This window comes from Chanos chanos, chromosome 1, assembly GCF_902362185.1.
Source record: "Chanos chanos chromosome 1, fChaCha1.1, whole genome shotgun sequence".
NCBI classification, from domain to species: domain Eukaryota; kingdom Metazoa; phylum Chordata; class Actinopteri; order Gonorynchiformes; family Chanidae; genus Chanos; species Chanos chanos.
This window is the reverse complement of record NC_044495.1, coordinates 59,050,405-59,077,585: the sequence shown is the minus strand read 5'-3', so window position 1 is coordinate 59,077,585 and position 27,181 is coordinate 59,050,405. Positions and strand designations below refer to the sequence as shown.

General features: G+C 43.3%; 2 protein-coding genes across 2 annotated transcripts in view; both read left to right on the top strand.

The window, feature by feature from the left end:
* The first annotated feature begins 1,355 nt into the window (after nt 1–1,355).
* On the top strand, nt 1,356–6,322 carry anxa3a (annexin A3a). The gene is made up of 13 exons (XM_030782872.1): nt 1,356–1,370; nt 1,529–1,576; nt 1,667–1,754; nt 1,983–2,077; nt 2,231–2,344; nt 2,567–2,657; nt 3,053–3,132; nt 3,541–3,597; nt 4,178–4,271; nt 4,908–5,003; nt 5,199–5,257; nt 5,398–5,520; nt 6,263–6,322. Exons 1-13 carry the CDS (start codon nt 1,356–1,358, stop codon nt 6,320–6,322), a joined length of 1,020 nt encoding a protein of 339 aa, XP_030638732.1.
* A 3,107-nt stretch (nt 6,323–9,429) lies between these two features.
* Nucleotides 9,430–27,181, top strand: part of bmp2k (BMP2 inducible kinase) — a 40,647-nt gene continuing 22,895 nt past the window's right edge. Inside the window, exon 1 of the mRNA XM_030766331.1 lies at nt 9,430–10,342. Coding sequence (XP_030622191.1) covers nt 10,201–10,342 — 142 coding nt within the window. The 5' untranslated portion in view covers nt 9,430–10,200. The remainder of the gene's footprint in view (nt 10,343–27,181) is intronic.

Below are 27,181 nucleotides of genomic sequence, written 5' to 3'. Positions count from 1 at the left end.
GCTGTACAGACTAAGTTCCCATCTACATCTACTGGAGGCCTCACTGTCTCATTAGAGTACATGACAATAGGATAGGCTCCCATGAACTGAGTTGTCATTCTGTCTCCATGGTGACCCTAGTCACTAATACGTTTATTAAGAGAAGGGCCATCATATCCACACCCACTCATACGAGTATTAATATGGATACAAATATAACAGTGGAAATTCTATTTAAAATAATTATATTGCACCTGCACCGAACTCTAACAAATCACTTGTGCCAACATAATGAACGTCGTCATAATGGGAGTCACTCACCTTAATGCCACGTCATAAGAGCGTATTAAAATTTGCAATGTCTCGTTTTACAGTGTCTTAAAGGGTAAAGGGAATCTCCTCTTAATAATCCTCAAAGAAATGTTTTTCAGATGACTTTATGACAATAAAGTCGTTTTGATACTGCAGCTACAGCATATAAAAGAAATAGTTCCTTTCTCTTTTATTAATTTATCCGAATAAATTCATAAAAGCTTAACGTTTTCGGTTTTCACCATGTTAACAGATGTAGTATGCATCCACGCTTCTCGGTGATCAAGACCACTTGAAAACGTACAGTCACGTCCGTTAATAGTGTCTTTGCACGATGAAAGGACTACATTATACATTTAGGTGTCATAAACTTCAGAGCAGCATTTATGGTGTATTTCCTATCACTGCTTACAGGAAGTAGACCAGACAAAACCTGCTGCACATTAGCAACCAGTAGAATTCCATAAGGAAGACGTTCAGGTGTAGTACGTTTTACTGTGTGACATCATTTCCTCAAAGGTAAATCTTCTCATTCAGTTTTGCAAAGGCGTGGTGCATCCCGGACACTGTCAAACGCATACAGGTATGAATGTAGGGGAAGAACAAACATTATGTTTACATTGTTTTACTGATAAATACGTTTAACGCAACTGACAATACAAGGGGTCGTTGACGTTACAATTAAGTTTGGAGCGCTGCTGAATGATGTTATTGGAGTTTAATGACAGGAACGCATCGACTATATGTAAATCTCAGAGGAATTATGTCAGTATTGCTGCCTGTCATTTTCCTTGACCTCGTTTGCGATTTAAGAATTGACTCTTTATCTGTTTACAGATTACCAACGGATTAGCTGTATCAATAATTTACCGGTGTCTATTCAGTCGAAAACATTAGTGCGCACTGCACTAGCTATTCGTGTCAGAATTCTTTCGTGTCAACTGTATTCCGCCGAGTAAAAAGCAAACTGGCTGGAAATTAGGGACAACTTTGAGAACTTTAAAAATTAAAATGTATTTTTTGTTTTATTCATCCTCAGAGTAGGAGATTACTGTCCAATAACAATGGCATCGTTATGGGTATGTTTTAATCTTCACCAATCTCTTTTCAATATTGACATTGAATGCTATCTATCTATCTATCTGTCTGCCTGTCTGTCTGTCTGTGTCTGCCAGTCTAATAGTCATTTATACTTCTTAAATGAAATGAATAAATGTATGTGTGTATTCATTTGTAGGATGATTTGGAAAGTCTTGCGGATGCCCCATCTTCATTCACTGCAGTGGTAATTGATCTTTGTTGACATTTTTAAGATTAAGTCTGAAATACGATTTCATATCCATAAACTGACACGACTGCTCCTACTCCTCCACAGGCTGGCGAACGAGGCACAGTTAAAAATAAGACAGACTTTAAACCCGCCGAAGACGTCGTGGCTTTGCGCAAAGCTGTTGAAGGATTAGGTGGGAGCAAGCGCTGCTCTATTAAAATCCAAAACTATGCATAATTATTCGAGTTTAAGCAAATGAAAATAATATAGCTACGCTGAAACATTTGACCACCTCTTTGGGAGTTAAAACATATATTAATCTTTTTTTTTTTAATGAAGATGTAATGTAGATGTCTGAAATGATTTGTAGTGGCTGTTGAGTGCGTATTCAGTGTTCGGTCAGCTAATCCTTTTTTTCCAGGGACCACTGAGAAGACGCTAATTGACGTGCTAGCTCATAGAAGCAGCGAACAACGACAGGTCATTTGTAAAACGTACCTTGAAGCCACCAACAGAGTAAGGCCCTCTTTGTCTGTGTGCGTGTGTAAGTGCGTGTGTGTGTGCGCGCGCGCGACTGTATTTACCCGAGGTTGAAGCGCACATCAATGTGTATGCATACATGTTGGTTTGTCTGACTGACGTGGTTCCCTATGTTTGTGTGTATGCCAGAAACTTGTCGATGACCTGAAAGGTGACACACATGGCAACTTTGAACGCCTGCTGGTTGCCCTGGTTACACCCCCGGCCCTCTTTGATGCTCAGGAGATTGAGAGAGCAATGAAAGTCAGTGCCTCAACTCTTTTTACAGTACAAATAAAACCATGGATAAATGGGCTAATTCCATCATATTTTTATTGGAAATTGTTCTCACCATGGCAGTGTTGGGTGTATCTTATCAGTAAGATGCCTGAAATAGTTTGAGAGCTTCGGTGTATCCTTGTTTTTCAATGTGTCTGTTTATGTTTTTCAACAACGTAAATCTTTGGCACTGATTATGGGTTTCAGGGAGCCGGCACACAGAAGAGCGTATTGATAGAAATCTTCGCCTCACGAACAAACAAACAAATTCAGGCTCTGGCTGAGGCGTATTTGAATGGTAAAGTGGAGCCAAAGACGTTAGTTGTACAGCATTTAAGCGTGCTATTTATATATATATATATATATGTGTGTGTGTGTGTGTGTGTGTGTGTGTGTGTGTGTGTGTAACACATTAATGCCAAAACCACTGCATTTTAGCTTTGGGCTGAAGTATTTCAGCTGCTGAGAGGTGATTATGGAAAAATGTTTGGCTATTTTATGCACATTACGTTTTAGAATGATAGCGTTTGGAGCATTTAATGCAAGCTAATTAGCTAGTGCAGTGAATTAACTTGAGAATTAAGAAACAGCCGAGGCATTGCTTTGCTGTGCTGTATTTGATCAAATGGCTGTTTAAACACAAGGATGTAATAAATGAGAGCTAATTGCCTAGCAATGTTCTCTGCTCTGTAGAAACGGAGAGGAAACTGACCTATGACCTAAAGAGAGAAGTTTCTGGACAGTTTGGTACTGCCATCCTCATGCTCGCTGAGGTAATGAGGAAAGATGTTTTTGTAAAATATTCTTACCAAGTCATGGTTAAATGTTGTTTTCATTTTGTGTGTGTGTGTGTGTGTGTGTGTGTGTTTCACTTTATGTAATAACTCGAACTTGAAACTTGGAAATAGCAAATATAATTTCAAAATTTGATGGCTCTAAGGCCGTTTATCATATGCTTTTCTCAGACTAAAGCATTACCTTGCTATTTCACTGACTGTGTTGTTTAAAAGAAAAAGAAAGAAAGAAAATGTAACATTAAAAATGACAAATTCCATGAGGCTTTGAAACACTTGGATGGATGAAAATGGACAATATATGTCTGTCTCTAGGTGTATTTTTTTTAAGTTGGTCTGAGTCTCTGAGTTTCTGTGATCACTATCTCACTGTCTCTCCAAACTTAGGGCCAGAGAGATGAGTCCTCCGCTGTGGATGCAGAAAAGGCTAAAGAGGATGCTAAGGTAAAGAAGACCAAACGAGTGTTTCCTCTTAGTGCTCATTCAGAGCTACATAGTTCACAGGAAACCTTGAGATTTATGGAATATGGAAAACAGATAGACAGACCTCTACACTGTCATGGGTGATTCTGTTTGTAGACTTCACCATTTACGTCCATTAATTCAGGAGAAAAACCTACCTCTTATGAAACCATCATAACCAGTCTAACTGGATCAAAGAATCAGAACACATGACATCACTTCAGAATTGACAGAACAAGCCGAATAACTCAAGCACCAGTGTTCTTCTAGTCCAACCCTGGTGGTCTGAAGTCCTGCTGGTTGTCATAACAACAACTCAACGCTGATCTCTGATTGGTTGATAAGAGCACACACCTGCAAATGAACCTCTAATTATGAGGTGTGAACAAAAACCAGCAGAACTCCCATCCTCCAGGACAGAATTTGGGGAATCCAGCCCTGCACCATATCATTTTTTTTACGTTAGCCTTCGATGGAACAGGGAGTTTCTACATTGGATTACCCAACGAATCTGTTACAATAATGTAATTTTTTTTTTTTTTTTTTGCTGTGTCATTTCCAGGCTCTTTATGACGCCGGTGAAAAGAAGTGGGGAACCGATGAGTCCAAGTTCATTGAGATACTGTGTAAAAGGAGCATACCTCAGCTAAGACAAAGTAAGACGCGCTGTTCACACATCAGACGCGACAGGCTCGAGTCTGACTGGGTTAAGCCAGTTTTGACTTAAGTTATAAAAGTTTTTTTGTTTTTTTTCCACAGTTATACTCTTACCTTAGAATCAATCCATAAGTGAGGTTCAGGTGTATTTCTGGTTGTGATAGTTTAGTTTTGGGATGTTAACAATTAGCGTCCTTCGCTAGACACGGGAGACATGGGAGTATATAAAACCACAGTTTAGCTTGGTGAAATCTTTGCCTTGTTTCACTCACTGTTTTCAGTTGTAAGGACGGTAACCGGTGACGTCATGAAACTTACAGCCAAAGAAATGGACCATACAGTAGCTCCTCCATAATTGTCTATAATTGTTTAATGGTTAGAACATGATGGTGGAAAAAAAAAATTGAACCCATTCTTTAGGTTTTGTGTGGTCGGAAAAGAATGAGCAAAAGTGTACTCTAATGACTACCGTTCATCTTTTTAATAGTTGGAGATAATTCGTGTAAGTCTTGCGGTGCCCGTTGAGAAATTAGGGACGTTGGGTCTTGAGACCGACGCATTCCAGAATTCTGGTCAAAGTGATTTCAAATGGGCTGTAACAAGGCTTGCGGTTAATGGGTTTCTGTGTTTTACAGTGCTGATTGACTACAAGAACATCAGTGGGAAAACACTGCAGCAGAGCATAGAGGGAGAGATGTCTGGTGCTTTAGAGGACCTTCTGGTGGCTATTGGTACTTAACTGTGTGCGTGTGCGTGTGCGTGTGTGTGTGTGTGTGCGCGTGTGTGTGTGTCTGCATGTGTGTATGTGTGCGTGTGCGTGTGTGTGCGTGTGCAATAAAGAGTGATGGGGTCGTTATTGTTTGACAGTACGGGTAACAAGTAAAGGTAACAAGTAAATCTTGAACTTTTTCTTTTCTTTTCTGAAGTTAAATGCGTGAAGAATGTCCCAGCTTACTTTGCTGAAAGACTCCAGGAGAGTATGAAGGTAAAAAACGAACCTAATTACCCCTGTCCAGAAGCCACTGTACTGAATCACGTGTCATAAGGAAATAAAAAAAATCTAATTTTAAACTTTAAAGATGTTTTTTATTTCTTTTCTTTTTTTTGTCTTCTGTGCTCTTCCAGGGCGCCGGGACAGATGAGGCTACGCTGACCAGAATAATGGTCAGTCGTTCAGAGATCGACTTGATGGATATCAGGGCTGAATTTAAGAAGCTCTATGAGCACTCCTTGCATTCCGCTATTGAAGTGAGTATCCTCTGTCTCCCAACAGGTCCAGTAAGGATGTCATCGTTGACACTAATTGCTGTGATAAGTTCACTAACGATCCTTAGCCTTTTCAAATAAATAATTCACTAATTCTGAGTTACCTACAGCTGCATTTCCAGAATCTGCTGAACTTTGCTAGCTTGATGAGAACTGAAACCTCCCTAAATATATGTAAAAAACGAACTTAACCGGCTAACGTTTTTCAAGGCCACCAATGAAAAAAAAACTACAAATAACATATCCCCTTTTTCAGTGCATGTCCATGCCGGAATAGTGTTTCATTAATATCCTGTTGCCATGCTACTGACAAAAATGACTTATTAAGACGTGCATGGAGCAGAGACTTACCTAACATGCTAATCACTTAGTCCTGACCTTGACGTCAAACTTAACACTAATCTCAGCTGTGGAATTGAGGGCGGAAAAAAAACAAAACGAAACCCACTAACATTTCATTCTGCTGTTCCATAATTCCTCTGATTTTCTGCCTTCCCTCGAAGGGGTTGTGCATTGACATGTGATGAAGAATGTGTTTTGTGGGGAAATAGAGCTGACTGGAAAGAATGGATGATGTGAGTGACCTTTTGACCTTGCTACCCCCCACCCCCCACCCCCCAAACACCATCATCCTGTGTCAAAGCACAACCCAAAGTGATTTGGCTGGAGATGTGAGAATGGGTTACTTTGTATTCTTTTTTTTTGTTTTGTTTTGTTTCTTCAGTCTGACGTTTCTGACAGCTATGGCGACTGTTTGAAGATGATTTGCGGAGGGGAAGACTAATCTGAGACCTCTAAAGGAATCCGTTAGAGTGCGGTCAGGTCACCGCCGCTGGCCCACGATTTCAATATACCGCTCTTCTTTTTAACTAATACTGCACGCTTTTATCACAGCCTTGCCAAATGATTTTGGTCCTTAAACATTTAATTTCATAACGCGCTAATGTGCGCGGTCTGCTCAAATGAAATCAAAACAATGTAATTAATTAATTAGTTCTTTTTTTAATGGTGCGTGCCTATTTGACTTAACAACGCAGAAGAGGTCTTACACAGTTAAAGTTAAGGTTTGTTGACGTTTTCAGAGTAGTCCAAAACTATATTGCGTGATATTTCATAAATAATTGATTTTGCAGTGAGTCATGATCCTTGGGCTCCTCGGTGAGGGGAAATGTCTTTGAGATAACTTTGAAAACGTGCTTCTGGGTCTGATGATCTACATCTCTGTTCTCTAGTCTGAGACAAGCCGTAAATACAGAAAAACTCTACTGAAGATCTGTGGAGGAGACGATGACGTGTGATTAATGGAAACGGCATGTGCTATCCAACTTCTTTTTTTCTTTTTTTTTACCTCCACACACTAAATAATAATCAAAATACTTAAACGTCAAGCATGCTCGCGATATGAGTTCATCTGAAGAGACAGGCCAAAAGTTCTGACACATGAAACTTCTTTATCAACAGTGGAAATACTTTAGTTCTCAGAAAGCATTATCAAGGTCTTACATCAAATGTGTAAGATGTAAAATACTGTCTGAATATCACTTGTTTGTGCATATATGTATGTTCCAAACATGTGCACATGTGTGTATGCTTTACCTCCATATCAGTGACCTTTTTATATTTAACACACACTCCTGTCATCTTCATTTCTGGGTTGTAACTTTTAACGTTCTGTATTGCTCTGCATTGAAATATCCAAAAATGCTTTGTCAGCAATTTATTTTGGAGAAAAACACATTGTTGAAGTAAAGGTGATGAAATACATTGATGTTTAACCTGTCTCTGGGTCTTTACCTCTCAGTGCAGTCATGCTTTCGGCATAGGGTTTGGGGTTGGTCTGAGATTACACTGTGAGAAATCTCTGATATCCCAATAGACTCAGCCATATATGCTGACTTAATAAATGTCAGATGGCACTTAAAATGAAAGAATTTGCATGAAAGATGAATACGAGCGTAAAAAAAAAAATGAAGGCCAGTCGAGAAATTAGGTTTATCGGACAGAGGCGCGTTTGATTACTTTGTGACTTTTTCGGAGGATATCACCAATTAAACTCTCTGTAATGGCAGTTTTTTTGTATCACTTTAGATTTATTTAAAAAAAGCACCCTGTGCCATTCTGTTTCCTGCTCACACGCGTTTAAGTGTCACTAATCGTCCTCGCGTTCGCTCCCTAGTCGAAATGATGCAAATGGACCAGCCAGGGCGGTGTGTCGAGGAGGCTTTTTGTGTAGAACTGCCGCTGATGGGAGTCAGCAGAGACACAGTTGTCAGCCCACATTGAGGTGGAGAATAGCCTGGAGGCATAACACATCCTCATTAAGCCTCTGTAATCATCAGAACTCCATTCAGCCTTCTGCCTCTACCGTCGACCTACATCTCTCTCCTCCTTGACGCAGCAAGTGTCCCATCCGTGTGAGTTTTGAAAGCAAGGGCGGTATTTCTTTTTCGCTTTATCATCGATCCAACGTGCAACTGGGACCTGAAAGTCTTATCTTATGCACCTCAGGAGGTATTAGTTAAGGCATGTTACCCGAGAGCCTGTAATCATTCAATCTGTCGCAAACCGTAAACATGTGAACTATAATTAAAGGTATGAAGTCATGAAAAATGTGATTGGTCAAAGAAAAATGACTATGTATGGCACATACTTCTCACAACCCACAGTACATACCGGTAGCAGGTGGAGTTTTTTTTTTTAATCTATAAACAGATGGTATAGTCTATTTGACACGGGTATCTGCATGTATTGTGTGAGATGCAAAATTTTAATATCTGACTTTTGTTTTCGGTTGACGTGTAAAACAGAATTTTAAAGTTAACAGTTTAGCCAAATGTTGCTTCATGTTGGTCTTGTTAAGCGTGTTGGTCTCGTTCTCTCACACACTGTCAGGTTCCAAGAAGCCCTCCTACAGGGGGCGACAAATCTTCGTAACAAAGGTGGTGGGGACCGTCCACTCGTGGCTTGAATTTAAGGGGAACCGTCTGCCCAGACGCATACCGCTGTTCACGTGACCCTTTCTTATCTTACGTAATCTCTGTCATTGACATGTGAGTCCTCAGATTCAGCGACCCAATTACACAGAAAACGAACAATCCACATCGATGATGTACAAGTTAATGTGCTGGTGCGGCTACCCAAACAAGACGTACAATCGGTGCAACGCTATTTAAACTGAATCGAAGGCAGGGAGTTGAATCCATTTAACCACATTGTCAATTGACTGCTCGTTTGAGTCAAAAAACAATAGCGACTCGAAAACATTCATAACACCACGAATTCCATTTCTCCCACTTGCCATATATCTTCCATTTTAATTAATTAAACCACATGTTTATTGTTTCGGTTAAAAGATGTTTGATCTCATTGTCCTGTCAACTTCCCCATTGTACAAAATTGTACAAATGTACAAAACCAATTGAAAACAGTGTAAATTGGAACTGATCTGGCCGATTGCATAATTCCTAGCAACTGTGGAGTAATTATATGATTCATGATCATACAGTTGTGAGTTGTCGCGGGTTTTATTTATGCTCAGCATACACTGATAGTTATGAAGACTGACTCTCGTAAAATGTGGCTCAGTGGACCAACAGTCATATTCAGTCGGCCCATTCACTTCATTCTTTTCCTCGCGAGCAGCAGACGGTGGGCACTACCCCTTTAGAACATTTTCTCAACCAAACAGGAAAAAAAAGACAGTAGACCCAGACTGTCATTCGTTTTGTCCCATCAGAGGCGAGCTCTGTTCAACCGTGTGTTCCTTACACCAATCATTACAATAGGAAGGGTCGGACAAAAGCTGTGTTAGGTTGTCAGACAGGCCGATTGGGTAATAACAAACCTCCCACTTATTTGCACGAAGGGAGTCACAGGGAGTCAGAAGTTTGTCTTGGTGAGGAAAAGAGGACCCAAGACGACATGATTTGACAGTAACAGCCAACATTACACGCAAAAGTGGAAGCGCGGCGTGTTTGTGAGGACGAAGTTATGTTATTCCTATACACGTTGTCCTCAGAAAGAAACAGCAAACGCTGATAGGCAAGAGGAGCCAGCCAGCTAGCTAGCTAGCTAACTATCAAAGGGGGAAGTACAGACAGAGAAGTCGCGGGGACAGAGGGGGAAGGTGTTTCTTTGGCTCTGTTGGTGGTGTTTGAGAGTTAGCTAGCTGGCCAGCTAGCCTAGCTCTACCACACACACACACCCTTCCTATTTTTTTCCCCGCAAACACCGGGAATTTCCTTTTTGAAGCAGCAGGACTGCATGTGAGAAAGAGACATGCTGCGCTGAAACGCTTACAAACTGTGCGTCAGCTGAAACAGTCTTGTTAACATTGCTGTCAGCTTGGTCATATCTGCAGTCAGAATTACAACAATCTACGGGAACGACACTTGATTATTGCCTGGGCACGCGGCGGCTTTTGGAGAACGTGCATCTGTCAGGGTTTTGGAAGACCCGAATACTCGTCAGCTTTTCTGTTTACATGTTGCTAGCAATAATGGTGTTCAAGTATTTACGGGTCTGAGGGCACCTAAAACTCAGCTCGAGAGTTTGTAGGACAAAGGGTGGAGATGAGTTGGTAGGGAAAAGTGAAGTGTCGGTTGGTATTGTCTGTACGTTAGTTTGTACATCGGTGGAGGATTTCAGATACCGACAAGAAGAATGAAGAAGTTTTCGCGTATGCCGAAGTCCGAAGGCGGTGGACTTTCTGGTTCCGGATCGGGCACTGGAAGCAGCAATTACATCGGTCGCATGTTTACTGTTGGCCGATACCAGATATTAGTGGATGACCTAATCGCAGAAGGTATGGCTTTATTTTACTGTACTTTATAAACAACACATTGAACCGTTTGGCCTCAGGCCACTCAAACCGTTGTCCTCGGACAGACCAATAAGCTCCCTATAGAGACTGCGCAGGGCGGCGTAAACTTATCTTTTTTTGGGGGGTAATGATAATATTATGAAAATTGTAGTACTTGAAACATTCCGAAAGTGATCAGTTCTTCTACAGGTGACAACAGAACTGTCGTAATCTGTAGAGGAGAAATCTGTTCTACACACTAGGGTACTGCACACTGATACTGATAAGAAAAGTATGAGTGAAAGTAATCGATGAGTTTATGTAAACCTCTCGATAGCCGTACAGACTGATGTTCGAGTACCCGGACAACTTTCTGTCTCCGGAGAACGGTGCATAAACACTAATAACGCTTTGAACAATCCAGTTGGCAGTGACACGTTTAAAATGAAAAACTTAAATTAGCTGCCAAAGATCTCTGAGACTGACATATCTATGTGCAAGTGTCCAGTGCGGAGGGTCCGATCCTTGGCCAATCTTGATTGTTGATTGGTAGTTTTGTGAGGACCGCCTATATGTGGACATGGTCAGGAATATTCTACAGTCCTCAGATGACTCTTGTCTTTGAATCGCCCGGAAACTCCGTCTAGAATACGCTGTGACTAAGGGTTTTTCTGTTTGTTTGTTTGTTTGTTTGTTTTTTAAAGCGTTTTGTTGTCAAGCTGACTTGTCTTGCGGTGGTGCAAGTGTGCTTACTTTGATCTTTGACTTGTTATGAAGTATGAGGGAAATGAACTGTCCAGATTTGTCGTAGGAAGTGTCTGTCAGTTCCCACCCAATTACTGTAGTTAAACGGACTTTCCACACCAATGTATTGGATATGACAGGAAATCAATATTGCTTCTTTTATTTTGATAAGTGATTTGATTTCACTCTGAGGTTAAACCGTTTTTTTTGTCTGTGTTGTGTATTTCCTTAAGTGATACATCACAATATGTGGTTTCTAGTTTTTTCTGGAATTTTCTAAATGATCCTCAGGATGTTGAGGTAACTGGGATTTTGGGGGAGATTTCGTTATGGGATTTTTTTCTCTCTCTCTCTCTCTCTCTCTCTCTCTCTCTCTCTCTCCATCTTCCTGTTTTTTTTCTATCTCTTTGTTTTATAGGCCAAGTTTCATTTTCAGTCTTTGCTTTGCGCTGTGTCTTTTTTCAAAAGAATCAGTGAGACTTTAGGTTTTAAAAGTTGCCTTGGAAAAAATGCTGTAACACTTTTGGAAAAAAAAAAAAAAAAATCAGACGTGAAACTACTTAAACTTTCTCACAGTTACTATTTTGTTACATCGAATGGATGAAAATGCACGTGCATACCACAACTTTTTAAAAAAATTTTTTTTTTTACCTCCTCATAATGTCAAATGTAAGTCACCGTTGGCAAGCAAGTATGTGGTAAAATCAGTTACTTCTGGTGGAGAATCAGTAAAAACAGGGAAAAACTCATGGAGTGCGTTTGGTCGACGAGGCTCTGTAGTTTTCAAAAAACTTGCAGAGTTTACAAGCCTCCACCCGGGTTGCTTACTAGCATATCAGCCCGTCGCAGGGGTATCTGTTAACTTTGTGTGGCTGTAACTTTGTCCGGCCGTAAACAGCCCGTTGCTACTGATACCGTCTTTTCCCCTCGACTGTCTCTATAGGTAAAGGCGACAGGATAAGCTTCGACCGGATCTCATTATTTTTGATTCTCAGAACCAAAGCTGAGATAAAAAAAAATTAAATAAAATAATGATATTTAAAAAAAAAAAAAGGAAAAAAAAAAAAAAGCTACATCTCTGCGGTTCGGTCTGCCTCACGTTTGCAGGAGGCGGCTTGATGAGATAAGACAGAGTGCGTACGCCAAAGGCTCGCACGGCCACAGATGAAAAGACATTCTAAACAATGGACGTGCAATGGTGGTTTCCGTGACGACAGCAGATAACATACCAACTGCTGAAAAGTTTGTTTTAGGGTTGGACCTCTGGACTGCAAGCAAGACCGTACCACTAAACCCCCCCCCCCCAGAAACTGAATTTGTGTCTGCTGTTTTGATATCTGGGGGTTTGTTTCAAAGCATTTTGCAAAGTCAAGTTTGAATTCATGGTTGGTATGCTCAGCTTTTGATGAACAGACGATACACCTGTGACAGTCCCACAGTGACGTCACGTTCCCTGGAATCTCGAGTTGCCGTGTTCCTCTAATTCCACCTCCCACCGCTTAAAAAGTTGACCAGGCTTACTGATCAGCTGTGCGCTGCTGTGTTGAACCGTCCTTTGAGGTATGAAATGGTCCGAAACAGTTATCTCGGAGGAAACAAGCCATCACGCTTTGCAGTTGGGAGTCACTTTTAATGGTGAATAGATTGTATATAATTTTTCCTTGCCAACCCTTACTGGGGAGGGGGGGGGGGGCACATTCACATAAACTGTATGCTGTGCTGTGGATGAATGGATGGATTGTGTCTCCTTTGTTGTCTTGTTCTAGCAACCTATAAAAGAATGCTGGTACCACATAGCACACGGGCTGATGATTGGGGCTGTTTTCATTGTGTTTGCTTATTGAGCCTATCTGTTTATGGCCATCGCGGCCTTTTTGTGTTAGCTCAAATGAATTATTTCAACCAACTCATTATCGACCAATCGGGGAGAGGCGGTCGGCCAAGTGTGGGCTGGCATTTGGGACGAGAGGCCACAGATAAGGGGAGCAAGAGACCACCACCACCACCCCCACCTCACCCCCATCAGTGTCTCTCTCTCTCTCTCTCTCTCTGTTTGAAACTCATGTAATGAACCAGTGGAGCCCAAATGTTTCTTTTCTTTTCTTTTCTTTTTGAGTAATACCATCTTCAGTTGCGAGGCTGAGTGAAAATGAGATATGGTTGGTTATCAAGTCTTCGGCGTGTTTTCAGCGTTGCTGTTTGTTTGCCCTTTCTTCCCCCACTCTCTCTCTCTTTCAAAAGCAAAAAGTTAGAGTCGCGCCAGCTTTTTCTCCCTTTGAAGAAATGAGATGGCAGTTCACTGTAGTTGAGGTGTTTAGTTTTCTTTGGCAGAACGGTGAAACTCTTTCCGTTTACTTTTTCCCCCCCGCGCGTTGTTGCGCGAGCAAATCCTGACAAAATTGATTTTAATTGATTCCGCCGCCGATAACAACCTTTTTCAGTTGAGCTGGGGCAGAAACCGCGGGATCTCCAGAATAGTCATGGTTTTCAGTAGTTTTGTCTGACGAAATCATTTTGGCGATGCTGACAGATCAGCGGAGGTGATGGAGGTCGTTCCTGCGTCGACGCGCTAATCGTGGACTACGCCGCGAACCGCGTTCGTCTCTCTCTCGTCTGAATACAGGCCGATGGACTGCCGAGGCTCCCCAGCTCAGAAATCTCTCTGATCTCGTCTCTCTTCAAAACGTGTCCCACCCCCATCCCAGGGGACCGTTTTCGCGACACGCTCATCGCCGCTCTGAGAAGATGCTTAACAGACTCTCATGATACGGCCTCTCTCCACGAACGTTTGTTGTTGTTTGTTTTGTTTTGTTGTGTTTTTTCCTCCTAAAACAGAAACGAAACTTTGGATAAACTGAGCATAATGGCAAAGTAACCCCCCCCCCCCCCCCCCCCAAAAAAAAAAAGCAGCGGCTGACACTGGAAACAACCCCACGGCCCTTTCAAATCAAGCCCACTCATTTTTAAACGCACCTCAAAGTTCGGTTTCACGCCTCTGCTGCTAAAGCTGCACTGAGATAAGGACGTCAAGGACGGCTTGTTTCGTGTACTCACTCCCCCCCCCCCCCTCGTGGGCTGCGTGTACGTTGCACTTTGTGAGGGTGCATCTTACACTTTTGCCTACGCTAGTTTCAGTTTGTCTTCTCTGCCTCTTGTCACTTCTCCTTTTCAGTCAGCTCTCCCTCTCTGTGTTTTTTTTTTTCTTTTCTTTTTTTTTTCCTCCCTAAGTTTGATGACGAGGCGCTTTTCACTATTAGCACATTTCCTTAGAACTGACCCTTTCTTACTTAAAAAAAAAAAAAAAGAAGAAAAAAAAAAGGGATTTGAGAGACGCTAAAAATTCAGACCGCAGCGTCTCCGACAGCGGTCTGCAAACATCTAAAGGCTCGTTTATTTTTCCCCAGCAGTATCTGCTCCAATGTGGCAACTTGGGTGTCCTTTGCAATTTTTTTTTAGTTTGAATGCCCCCCCCCCCCCCCCCCCCCGAAGGCTAACAGTGTTGGCAAAACCTGATTACATTAGGCATGTTTTCTTTTATTCGCATGGTTGGACATATATCAACTCCGCGGCGGGGCGTATATCAACTCCGCGGCGGGGCGTATATCAACTCCGCAGCGGGGCGGAATAGAACGTAATTGCGTCATGATCGGTGGGTTGATTGGTACAGGATGACGTTGCGATCCGGGCAGTACATGGATCTGTCAGTTTGGTTCTGGTTCTGTTGGGTTCTCTACCTGTGTCATATGGCACTCACAGCAGGACAGTGGCACTTGTAAGTACAACGTGTACTGACTGGGATGGTCTGTTCTGTAAAAAAAAGTTTTTTGTTCATTTATTCATAATTTTCTTTTTTTTTTTTTTTTTATTGTTTCTTCATCTATGGCGATTATTAGTATTTGTACCTGTATAAGAAAGAGGGAAAAAAAAACCCCCAAAACATTCAAAAAAAGCTAATGTGTCAGATTGAAAAGTCTGTTTGAAAAGAGGTTGTTGAATAAGCTGTCATTCTCTCTCTGCCTGAAGGGGTGCAGAGAGTAGCCAAGTCTTTTTACCTTTCATCTGTTTGTGGAGGCTTTGCCGCCAATTGCATGTTTGACCTCATGATGTCATAGCGTAACCTCGGTTTTCATGTGATCTCACTCTTTCTCTTTCCTCCTCCCCATTTGTTCTCATCACCAAGCTGCCAGAGCAACTCCACAAACAGAGAGAGAAAAAGAAAGAGAGAGAGAGAGAGAGAGTGTTTGTGATGCTAGCCAGATCTCTTGCTGTGATTGGCCTTAATGATGAGTGGAATAAGGTATGTTTCACCCTATGAGGCTTGAGTTGAGTCTTTGTGTTGAGTTTTTTCGGGGGGGGGGTTTTTTTTTCCCTCTCCTCATTGTTTCTCTGAATTGGTACAGCTGTTGATATCAGCGTTTTGGGCATGTCTGCCTTCGAGAAACGATGTCGAAAAAAAGTGAGTGGAAAGATATTGAGAGTCAGGCCATGAGAATTTGGGTGTTTGCACTTGCCATATAGAATTTGCTTCACCCACACACACACGTACACACACACACACACACACACACACACACTGCTGTGAGAAAATAGGTCATTCAAGTCTGTGCTAGTCAAAGTGAAGTTGGCATATCTTTTCCTGTAGTGACTAAAGAGGAGGTCCTTAAGCATTCTTCTGTCAAAACATACACCGCTCCGACTACCAACCCCGGACGTGACGCGGATCTCGTGTCGTCGAATCTGTTTGTTTTGTCGCGTCTGTCCCTTTTTTTTTTATGTAAAGTGGATCTCTGGAAGCTTCCTTTGTTGTCTCTCTCTGTGCCACCCCCCACCCCCCCACCCTCTTTTCACCTGGTCGTGCTTGATTATCCTGAACAAAGCAGAATGTTCTGATGTCATTAGAAGATAAGACCGCATGTCTTTCAGGTTTCCTCTCCTGCAAGCAGTGCAGTGACCCTTGTAAAAAAAAAAAAACAAAACAAAAAAAAACATAAATAAATAAAAAGGAGCGGGGGGGGGGGGGGGGGGGGGGGGCAGTGTGAGGTTTTAAAATCTCGCTGAGTTCGACTGGCAGGTCTGCCCAGTCCAAACCTCCCTGTCAGTCCACCGTCATTTGCTGGGGGCCGATCGATGCGGTTATGGACATCTCGGCCAGTCTAATAGGTCTTTAAACAGTAACGGGTTTGGCTCAAACATGGCTGATCTATTTTGCTGTCCCGCGGGAGGGGGGGGGGGGACGCTAATGCTCTGGCAGGCTGCCAAGTAGCAGTAGCGAAGAGGCTGTTTGACCAAAATAAGTAACGCGGTCTCAGAGATGAGCTTCAGTGGTAGGTCAGTGTCTCAGTCTTTTTGAATCACCCTGAAGCGTTTCGAAAAGGGTAGGGGTTTGCTTTGGTTCACTAACACCCCCCCCCCCACACACACACACACACACACAAACAGCATCGTGGGTCCAGCCTGGGTCTTTTCATGAGCGAGTTCAGGGAACAGGCCGGATCATTTTGTCCTCTGGGTCCGATGCCTCTCGTCGCAGGGCTGATAAATGCGGCTGTGTCATTTTTTTCACACGACCTTCCGATGTTTAATCTCCAGGACGACGCTAAACAGATGTTCCAGAGGCCCTGGCGCGTTAACCGCTTGCGATACGACATCGCCATTCAAAACGACCTCGAACTTAATGAGGGCGCCCTTAGCGACGTGGAAAATATTTGTCCCGAGGTTTGGGCATGAAATAATTCAGCCCTGGAGTAAACCTTTTTCGCATCGTGTCTGTGTGTACACGGTGATATTCTCTGACCTCTCTCGTATGAATGAATGACTGGGATATGTCAGGCTCTGCGTTTTCGCTGATTCAGGCAGAATTTTGCTTGAGGGTTCGAAGGTCATCCCGCAGACGGGGGCGGACTGGTTAATATTTCTCCTTGGAAAGTCGTCAACGTACCCGAGCGTGTGTGATATTGTTTGTCGCCGGAGGTTGTTTTCTTCTTTCCCTGAATTGTGCCCCGCGTGAACCATTCTCAGAGAGTGACAAAAGGAAGCCTCGGGTTCCATTTCAAGAGTGCAACAGACGAAGAAATCCACGTTTAAATCGACTCCTTAATCAGCAGATGTTAAACAAATAAACATCTATGATGTCTAGGATGTGTTACCGGAATCACAGACTAGACTAAGGATACGTTTCAGTCAGGGTTTTTCCACTTTCCACCGCAAAGCACTGCTAATTTGAATTCATATAATCCGATCTCCTGGATGCCAGTGTCGTCTCAGCTCCTCTAGGTTATAAATAGCTGACCTAATATGACAGAACCCTTTTTCTCCTTTATCTCGAAGCGTACCCTACTCGACTCGAAAGCAAAGCAAGGAATTCGTACGTGCAGAACAGAGCCTGCCCGATTACCATCGTGAGGTTAAACGATGCAAAGTTACGTCGAAAGTTTTGGTGTGTTTCTCTGCGGGTTGCCAGGCAGTTGCTGCTGTAACCACGACGACCAGAAACACAAGCCCTATCTGATGAGATGAAGATGGGTCTTCTTTCCGATGCAGCTTCCCTCAGTTTGTGTACTTATTTAAAAAAAAAAAAAATCAACGCTTGATTAGTTTGTTTTCTCAGTGCCTTCTCTTAGGCCCACGTCATCTCTTCAATGTAAATAAGACGAGACCCTTTTACGTGAAATTAAAGCGATGTGATCTGTGTAGAATTTAAGTGTTGTGATGATCCACAACTGTAAGCTAAATATATCATTTTGAATGGAAGAAAAATATTACAAGTAGTTCGTTCGGTAGTTTGTATTTTAGTTCGAGTTTGACACCAGATGTTCAGGCTGCTGCTTATTAAAGTTCATATGCAACATACTGGCTTGCTCCTATATTTCTAGACAGAAAAAGGTTTGGAAGCCTTTTGACATGTTGTCCATTTGCTTACCGTTGACCGATTTGAATAGAGCACTTCAAGGCCAAAGGACCTTGTAAGACCTGCTTAATGAATTGTTGGTTCAAGCTGTCAGTGTAGTTTAGCTGTGAGGGATTTCTTTTGGGGATGTATGATCGCAAGGAGGAGAAAAATGTAACAAAAAAAAAACACTGCGTCTAAAAATGGCTTAGTCAGAGTCCTTCAGGATGCATCAGAGCTGTGAGAAATACAGAGGGCCGTCTCTCCCAACAAAGAGCCTCTCTGGATGCGCGGCCCAGAAAGTTCCAGAAAAGAAACGACAAGTCGACTCAGGGCGCGCCGTCAGGGGAGATGTCGCCAAGTGCAGAATCTCTCAGCGCCGCAGCAAAAGTAAGCACCGCGGTGCTATGTTTGGCTCGTTAACCTGTTCCACCGAATTCATCTGTGAGCATCGTCGGGGTGTGACTTTCGAAGACCCGAGAGTGAAGAGAAAAAAAAAAAAAAGAAAACAGAAAAGTGAAAAAAAAAAAAAAAGGTGAAGCTGTGTTCTTTTGCATACATTTGCGAGACAGGTCTGAGCCGCGCGGTTTGTTGGTGGAGAGGACATCTCTGTCGTTAATGGTTAAACCTCAGTGAATGAGAGAGACATGGGGGGAACAAAAAAAAAAACAAAAACAAGTGTGACGTTAGGCCGTCCGATAAGATTAGAAGCTCGGGGACCTTTAGAGGAATCTCCCGGTAAAGGTTATTTCAGATTTTCATGTTTGTAACCCTGCACCCAGCCAGTGAATGAAAGCCTAGATAGCATTCGATAGGCTCCAGGCGGGGGACGAAGAAAAGCCCGTAACACATTAACATGTATTGCACAAAATCTCAACGGCTTTCCCACAACGCACAGGGGATCTGAGAGTCGTAATTGCCAATTAACATTTAGCTTGTAGCGCGCTGGCGACCCGTGTTCGGCTCATGCAGTGGACTGTTTTGGAAATAAAAACGACTACCACCGCGATGGTGAGGGTGTAAACACGCCCTCAATAAGATACAAACCTCTGTTTACACACTGCTGTGTTAGCTGAGTTATACTTTCAGGTTTCCATCGATTAGTTAAGCCTGAGGTCGCTCTATGTATTCGCATATGGGGGAATATGATTAATATGTCAGTCTGTGGTCCTACATTTCATACAGTATTGACACAGAACAAATGTCCTGTTCGATTTGGAAAGACGCAGATATGTCAGCAAAGATAGTACCCAGACGCTTTGGCTTGCGATGAAACCGAGCTCCGGCCCAGTCCCATCGTAAGGGTCTCTGATGACGGCCACACTGCGCCGTGCGACCGGAGTCCTATAGAGCGTAATGCTCTCAGAAGCGATTCCCCCTCCCAAGCCACTGCTGGCGGGAGGATTCTGCTCGGGGCTGATATAGACACATGGAATTGCATTCATTTCAGAGGAGAGGAGGGGCACGAAGTGAGGGGGAGGGGGGGGGGGGCACAGGAGGACAAATCAGAGGAGTTTCACAGACCAGAGGAAGTGGATGGATGGTTGCTTTACTGCAGGAAGGTCCCAGTGGAAATTGGCACTTCTTTCTCTCCCTGCTTCACTTTGGCATCGGCCTAGCGATGGAAAAAAAGCAGGCTTGGAACACACACACAGAGAGAGAGAGAGAGAGAGAGAGCTCCAATTTGAAGTGCTTTTGTAGGATAAGTAGTGTGTTAACGTATATGGTTATCCTTATGCGATTACACAGTCAAGCCTTAATGACTTACACGTGTATTTGCAGAAATCTAAGACTGTGTTTAAAGCTGTTAAAACTGACAGGCCACCCTGTCACGCCCCCCCCCCCCCCCCCAAAAAAAAAAAAAAAAAAAAACGCCAACAGAAGCAATTCTCCTCACCCGCTTTGAGATCATTTCACAGATTTCTATCTTCTGTTTCTCAGTGCACGGTAAACTCCGTGAAGGATGAAGCAGTTTGCAGAAGTTGACTCAAAAATTTCCCCATGCATTTTTGAAGTCTTGTGTGTGTGTGCGTGGAGGATTTCTAGTTCCTAGCCGTTTCCCAAAACCCCACAGAGAGAGAGAGGCACGTCGAGGGAGGATGTGCAATAACTCAGGCAGTGTCATCGATGACATCACGGTTCAGTCAGGGAACATCTGCATGGATTCCTGATTACAGTTCACTAATGCATCTCTCATTCCATTATCGTCTACCCCCACTGTTCACAGTTCGAGACTGTTTTTTGAGTCTCTGATTGTCCTCAAAAGCAAACACACACACTCACACACAGAGCTTCTTCAGGATTTTAAAGACACAACATGCAAAGTCAAGTTTCATGTGCTGGTTTTATAGTCTTCCCTTGTTCTGTTGCATTTCATCATTGTGTGGACCATCAGTGGTTTTCCAGAAAAGTTCCCGGAGAACCCACTATTCCACACAGCCCCCCCCCCCCCCTTCATACCAAGTCTGGTTAAGCTCTGTTTGTGTGTCTCTCCACGGACCGGTTCCATCCAGCTGATCCTATGTAATACTGAGCTTAAAGAAAAAGCTGCCTTGGACTGGATTTGAAACCCACTGTATTGTATCGTCCCAGCGTGGCTCGCTCTCATTCCTCTGAAATTGCACAGTTTTATTGTCAACAGTCTCCCTGTGCGAGGATCCCTGACGGATTGGTCAGGCCAACGACTCTGGGCCCTAAGGATTCATCAGAAACACGCCTCTCTTGGATTCACCAGAAACCTCTCTCTCTCTCTCACTCTCTCTCTCTCGCTTCTCACGTCTTAATAAATAAACGACAGAAAGGTCGTCTGAAAAGAATGGCTCTCCAGTTTTGTTTTGTTTTTTTTGTTTTTTTTCCACCCTTCCCACTGTCTGTCTCTGACATCGAAACAGCTCTGTAAGTGGAGTTTTCATACAGTACTGTGGCTGTAACAGGGTGGAAACAGTCAGAATGTCTGAGGCCAAGATTGACTGACTGCTGCATGATCCTGTCCTCAATATTGCCATTGTTTCCAATTACCAGGATGCTGACGTTAACGTCTAGAACGTCTAGATAGAATAATTGTGGAAGTGTGGGGGGGGGGGGACAAAGAGATACTAAGGATCTGCTCCATTTAAAAACATGTGCACTGCTATCCAGAAGAAAAAGAACCACTTTCGTGCCCGACAGTACGGGATGATAATACCGCGATTAAAGCCACTGTATTTGACTGACTGATCAGCGCAATCTTATCTTCGAGTCTTAAGTAAATCGATGGAGCCTTTCAACATTTTGCGGGGGAGTGTGATGTAGTTTAGCACCTTAGACTCATATCTTCTTTTATTCACTGGCCAATAAAAAGTTTATTGTACGACATGAATACAGTCATCTGCCGTCAACACCAACACAAGACTTTACAAAGCTATTACCTTTGGGTTGAGAGGACACCCAGGCTTAGGAAAGCACAGCACAAGTTGTAAAACTTGATTCAGGTAGTGTAAGATGAAAACAAGTGGTGTAGTTTCACTTATAGTTATTGTTTAATCACATTTTTGCACTACCGTTGCGAGGTTATTTTAGTTAGGCAGTATATGACCTTGACCTCGTGCTTTAAGGAACATGGTAACATTCCATTAGGCTCTGTCCAGCTACGAAGGTTACTGAGCAGGTTAAAGCCTCTATCCGACATAAAAGCCAGAACATTGCCAAATGGGCTTTTCTGGCGATGCTGGTGGATTCTCCCTTTCACACTTGCTGCCGTTTGCCAGAACAGTACCGGGTCGAGCTTGTTCATACATGACGAGAAAATTCCAGAAAAGTGGCACATGACATCTGACACACGCAGCTTTTTCATACAGTACTGCTGCATGCCGAACAGTACCGGGCATGGTGTTGATTAATTTTGTCCTTGGCTCAGACGGACAGAAGCTCCCAGGTTTCCGAATCTGTTCATTTTCCAGACTTTTGTTTTTAACACTTTACGAACCTTTGGTGTTTGCTTATTTCTGGGTGGCCATCTTGTCTCTTGTTTAAAATCTCTCAGATCTACTCGCCCTGAGGAATCGTTCGGCAAAGACGTCATCAAAAACGTCACGGTCTTACCCAGGAGCGCTTTTGCTCTGTGGTCACAGCCAAAACAGTGCCAGAATTTATCAAGGTCTGATCCCAGCAAATTGGTAGATCAACCTTCCTGGCATTTCGACTCCCTTTGCGTTCACACCTACCCGTCCTGGTAAATTGCTGAAACATTTATGGGTAAAACTGTACAAAAAAAAAAAAGTGTACAGGGGCATCAGGTGCAAGTGGTCTATGCTGACACCAAACCAGATCAGGGGACGCTGAATTTGTCCCGCAGTTTACACATGGCCTGTTGTAATATCTAATTTTATATGTTTTTTTCTCATCACTGAATTTGTGTTTTGAGTCTGTTAGTACCTTGTTAAGCTGTGGCCTTTGATTTGTTAGCGCCTCTGTAAGCCACTCGGTGCTGAATACAGTGATTTATGTATGTACTTTATTTGAATGTTTTATTAGGATCTCAAAGCTGTGTTTGACTTTGCTGCAGAGATACAGGCCTCGTTTCCCAATGGACGAGAGGACGAGGGGGGAAAAAAAAAATAGACAATGGTCAAGAATTTTTTTTCACAGTGGCAAGTGGTACCGAAAACAAATTAGCCTAGCGCTCAACCCCCCCCCCGCTCCCCCAAAGCCGCTCTCTTTTCACCAAAGGATAATGAGCTCTGTGGTCTTACTGTTTTGTGGAAGCCCCCAGTAAGTTTGAGAGAACAACACCCACCCACCCCCCACCCCCCCCCCTCGGTTCTGTGATTTATAGAGAACTTGATCCCGGAGCATATGGGCCCTGTCCGTAAGCAGGCAGGGGCCGATGGGACCGCGTCGGCCCGCAATGCTTCACGCCACCTGCCTACCAAGGCCTCTTGTCTGAGGGATCAAGGGTTCCTATAGACAGAGCGGTGACAGCTGGCGCCTGTGTGTATGTGCGAACACTTGGTTTTTCCCCTGACGTCCTAAGGCTTAAAGCAGTGGTCATAACCACCCGGAATCCGTCTCCTTTTGCCCTATAGGCAGTCTTCCAGCCATCTCGTATACACGTCTGTATACTAAATATATACCCACTTCAAAGTTCTGAACAGACCCTCATCTCTGTAACAGTAACGCCCAGAAATGTGTCTTTTAGTCGAGACACTCTAGAGACACTCGTTTCCTCATGTGACCGCGTTTCTGAGTTGTTTCAGCTTTGTTTGGTTAACATTTGACTGAAAAGGAACTGTGAATTTTCTCATGTTTCTTTAGTTTTTTTTTTTTTTTTTCTCAGTTGTCCTCGACAAGTTAGAAGAACATTTGATGTGTCTGTGTGAAGGGAGTCTGAGACTTGTGGTCACCTGACCTGGTTGTTCCAGAGTGAACTTTGATACTCGCGCGGCGCAATCTAGGCCATGCCGTCAATTCCTTCTCTTGACTTTTTTTCCGTTTTTTTTTTTTTTTTTACGGGCAGATAATTTAGCCGCTCGAGAAACCCGTTAACCCGTAACGGAGAGGACACTTCCTGCTTCTTTATCTAAACGCTCTGCCCACCAAAACACGCAACATCGTGCGATTTCTCCCTTTTTAGTTTCGCAAGTCGAGATATTCAAAGCGCGGCCTCGGTATGATTTGCAACAGTATCGTTGCGCTTGCCTTCGTCATGACGCGAAAACACACACATCGTCCAAACGTCTGATTGTCTTTGTTTTTCCCACCCTCCCTGGTTTTTAACACAGTGTAGGAGTAAATTTAAAGTTTAAGTTTAACTGGACGGTGTTAAAGTTTTAGATCTATGGGATGAGGCTGAGATTGAAGGGTTGTGTCTGTGGGGTTTAACGATTGTGGCGTCTCTCCTGTCACATCCTCTTTTTCCTCCTCAGAACAAGCCTGCCTTTCTTTATTCCGTTTCTCTTTTTTTTTTTTTTTTTTGGTATGTTTTCGCCAATCAAAAGCCTTCAAAACGTACGTGCCACCCGAACGCAAGAGGAGGCAGCGCTGCAGTAACTTGTTGTAGGAGACGAACACATTTTCTGTCTCACTACTGCAAATGTGCTGAATGACTCACTGCCATCATGCTGCTGTATATGTGTGTGTGTGTGTGTGTGTGTGTGAGAGAGAGAGACAGAGACAGAGCGCTCTCCTTGCTTACTCATAGGTGAACCTTGACACACTGACTCTCCTGCAGTGCAGGACTGTGTGTGTGTGCACGCGCGCGGTGTGTGTGTGTGTGTGTGCACGCGCGTTGTGTGTGTGTGTGTATGTGCGCGTTGTGTGTGTGTGTGTGTGTGCGCGCGCTGTGTGTGCTGAGTTATGAGGCTTTTCATCTGCTCTGACTCTTTTATCTGTTTGTTCAGGGTAAGTTGATTAACTGCTCTGCGTAACGTGCTCAGATGACTATCTGTCCAGGCCTTGGCTAACAGCTGGAGCGTGAGGAGCTGCGCACACACACACACACACACACACAGCGTCAGACCTGCTCCCTCGACACTGCACGGCCAGTTAAAAAACTAAATGTAAAAGACACAAGTAGAAAAAAAGATCTTGAGTTTGTCGATTAACATGAGACTAGAGAACCTGGCCTGGGTCTGTGTTTCTCTGTCTGCAAAAAAAAAAAAAAAAAATGGCTGCTGTCGTCATGGCTTGAAATGAAATAATTTGACTTTAAAGTTTGTTTTGTTTTGTTTTGTTTTTATGCTCGTGTAAAGGCAAAGCCCATGTCCAAAAAAACACATCGGTGTGTTTGATCTGTTTAAGATGGTTGTAATGCTGAAGGGTTTTTGAAAAGCTGAAATAAAATGAATGTATTTTGGCTTCATTATTGTGCTGCTTTTTGGGGTTCCACTGGCAACGAAGAGACATTTTCGCGTTTTAACTGGGCTGCGTCTAGTGAGGGATTTTCCTTGCTTTATATCCTGTGAGCGTGCTGGACTGGTTTCCTCCCACTTTGACCTGTGCGCTAACATACACAGTATCTTCACAATAACCCACATTGTGGGCTGGGTTCTCCGGGATCTTTTCTACAGAGTCCTGCAGTCCTGGCCTGTGCTCTATTCAGACAACCTAAGCAAGGAAGAGTTTGTTAGGCAACAAGCAAAACATTGTGGCAACTCCTTTGTGTTAGGTTGCTCGCTCTCACTCTCTCTCTCTCTCTCTCTCTCGCTCCCTCTCTCTCTCCCCTCTGTGTGTCCTCTCTCTTTCTCTCTGTCCTCTCTCTCTCCTCTCTGCCACCTCCTCTCTCTCTCTCTCTCTCTCCCTCGCTCCCTCTCTCTCTCCCCTCTGTGTGTCCTCTCTCTTTCTCTCTCTCCTCTCTGCCACCTCCTCTCTCTCCCCCCGTCCCCCTCTCTGTCCTGTCTCTTTCTCGCTGTCCCCTCTCTCTCCTCTCTCTCTCTCTCTCTCCTCTCTGCCCCCCCTCTCTGCCCCCTCCCTCTCTTTCTCTCCCTCCCTCCCTCCCTCTCTCTCTCTCTCTCTCTCTATCTCTGTGTTTCTCTTTGTTTGTCCGTCAGTGACTCAGCATTAGTGTTAATGAGAAATGGCTGGCTGCTTGTAGGGTGCCAGGATTCATCCATTCATCCATTCGTTCTTTCATCCTTTCATTCTTTCGTCAGGCGCTTCAGCTCCCACTCTGCACTCTCTCTCTCTCTCTCTCCCTCTCCCTCTCTCTCTCTCTCCTGTGCCTCTCACCTTTGCCCTGGGCCATGCTAACCCTAGTCTCAGCGCATTTTCAGTGTGAACACAACACATTCAAAGTAGGTCAGACTCACATTACAACAGGTTTACACCTTGTCCCATCGAAATCTCTGACCTTGAATGAGTGTTTTTTTTTTGTTTTTTCCTTTTCATTTCTGTTACACACAGTCATGTTTGTGCAATTGGAACAAAGCAGTCTTTTTTTTTCTTCTCACTATCAGTCTATGCAAACAATGTTAGCAGACATGTTTAATACCAAGTAAAAAAAAAAACCAAAAACAAAATGCCCCCCCCTCCCCGTATCAACGGGTATAAACGTGGGTTTAAACGGATGGATCAGATTGAGCTGAAGTTGCTGTTCTCTCTTAATCTCACCTTTTCCTTTCCCTCCCCCTTGTCCTGTGTGATGTCACCAGCCCTAACCTTCCAGTGTCCTGACTTGCACCTCACTTCAATAAACTTTGTGTTTTTTTGTTTGTTTGGTTTTTTTTTTTTCCTCCCTCAGGCTTTAGATTTGAACCTGTCCCACTGCCAAGCAATAAACATAACCTGGCCCTCCATCCGCCAGCCCCTTAGCCCTACCATGCCTTTGCCTCCAAATGAAATTTTATGAAACAAAATGAAAAGTCAGGATGTTGAGCCAAAGTCATTTAGCCTTGTATGGTCTTATTGTCTCTCTGGACCCAAAGAGATGCCATATGATTGAAACAGGAAGCAGATTTCTTTCCTTCAGAACAACAGCTGAATGATACTGCCGTAAAGCCATCTGGGGTTTTTTTTTTGGTTTTTTTTGTCTTTTTTTTTTTTTCGGTTGCAGTAAAAACGAGTGGTTTCGTGTTCTTTTTTTTTTCTTTTTTTTTGGAGTGCTTTTAGAGAAAGGGCAGGGTGACTTCTTGGAATTCCTCTCAAACAGCCTTAAACATCACCCTTTTCAACCTTAGTCACTCTCCCTTCCTCATTTCTACTTATCTAGTTTGGACTGGAGGGTAAAAGCTTGTGTCGTCTAAGACAAAATAGCAGAAGTTTCAGGTGCTTTTTTTTTTTTTTTTTTTGCCTGCTTTCATACTTTAAAAAAACAAAACACTGTGGTTGCTATAGACCAGAACAGGAAAATGCCAAACTCTGGGTTTGTGTTTCTGTCTGACCTTATATTCGTATGCCGCTTCATTTTCCAGTATAAAGATGATGAATTGGAATTAGCTGGTCAAAATTTTCCTGATTTTTTTTTTTTTTTTTTCCCTTTCCGGCACTTTCCAAACTCTACGTTCTAGGCCAGACACTTTGTGAGTTGTTTGCAGCAGTGGAGTGGTCGACAGTAGATGTTTTCGAGTGGACAGGCTGTACCGTAGCTGGATTTGGATGTTTTTGATTGGACAGGCTGTACTGTAACTGGATTTGGATGTTTTTGATTGGACAGGCTGTACTGTAGCTGGATTTGGATGTTTTTGATTGGACAGGCTGTACTGTAGCTGGATTTGGATGTTTTTGATTGGACAGGCTGT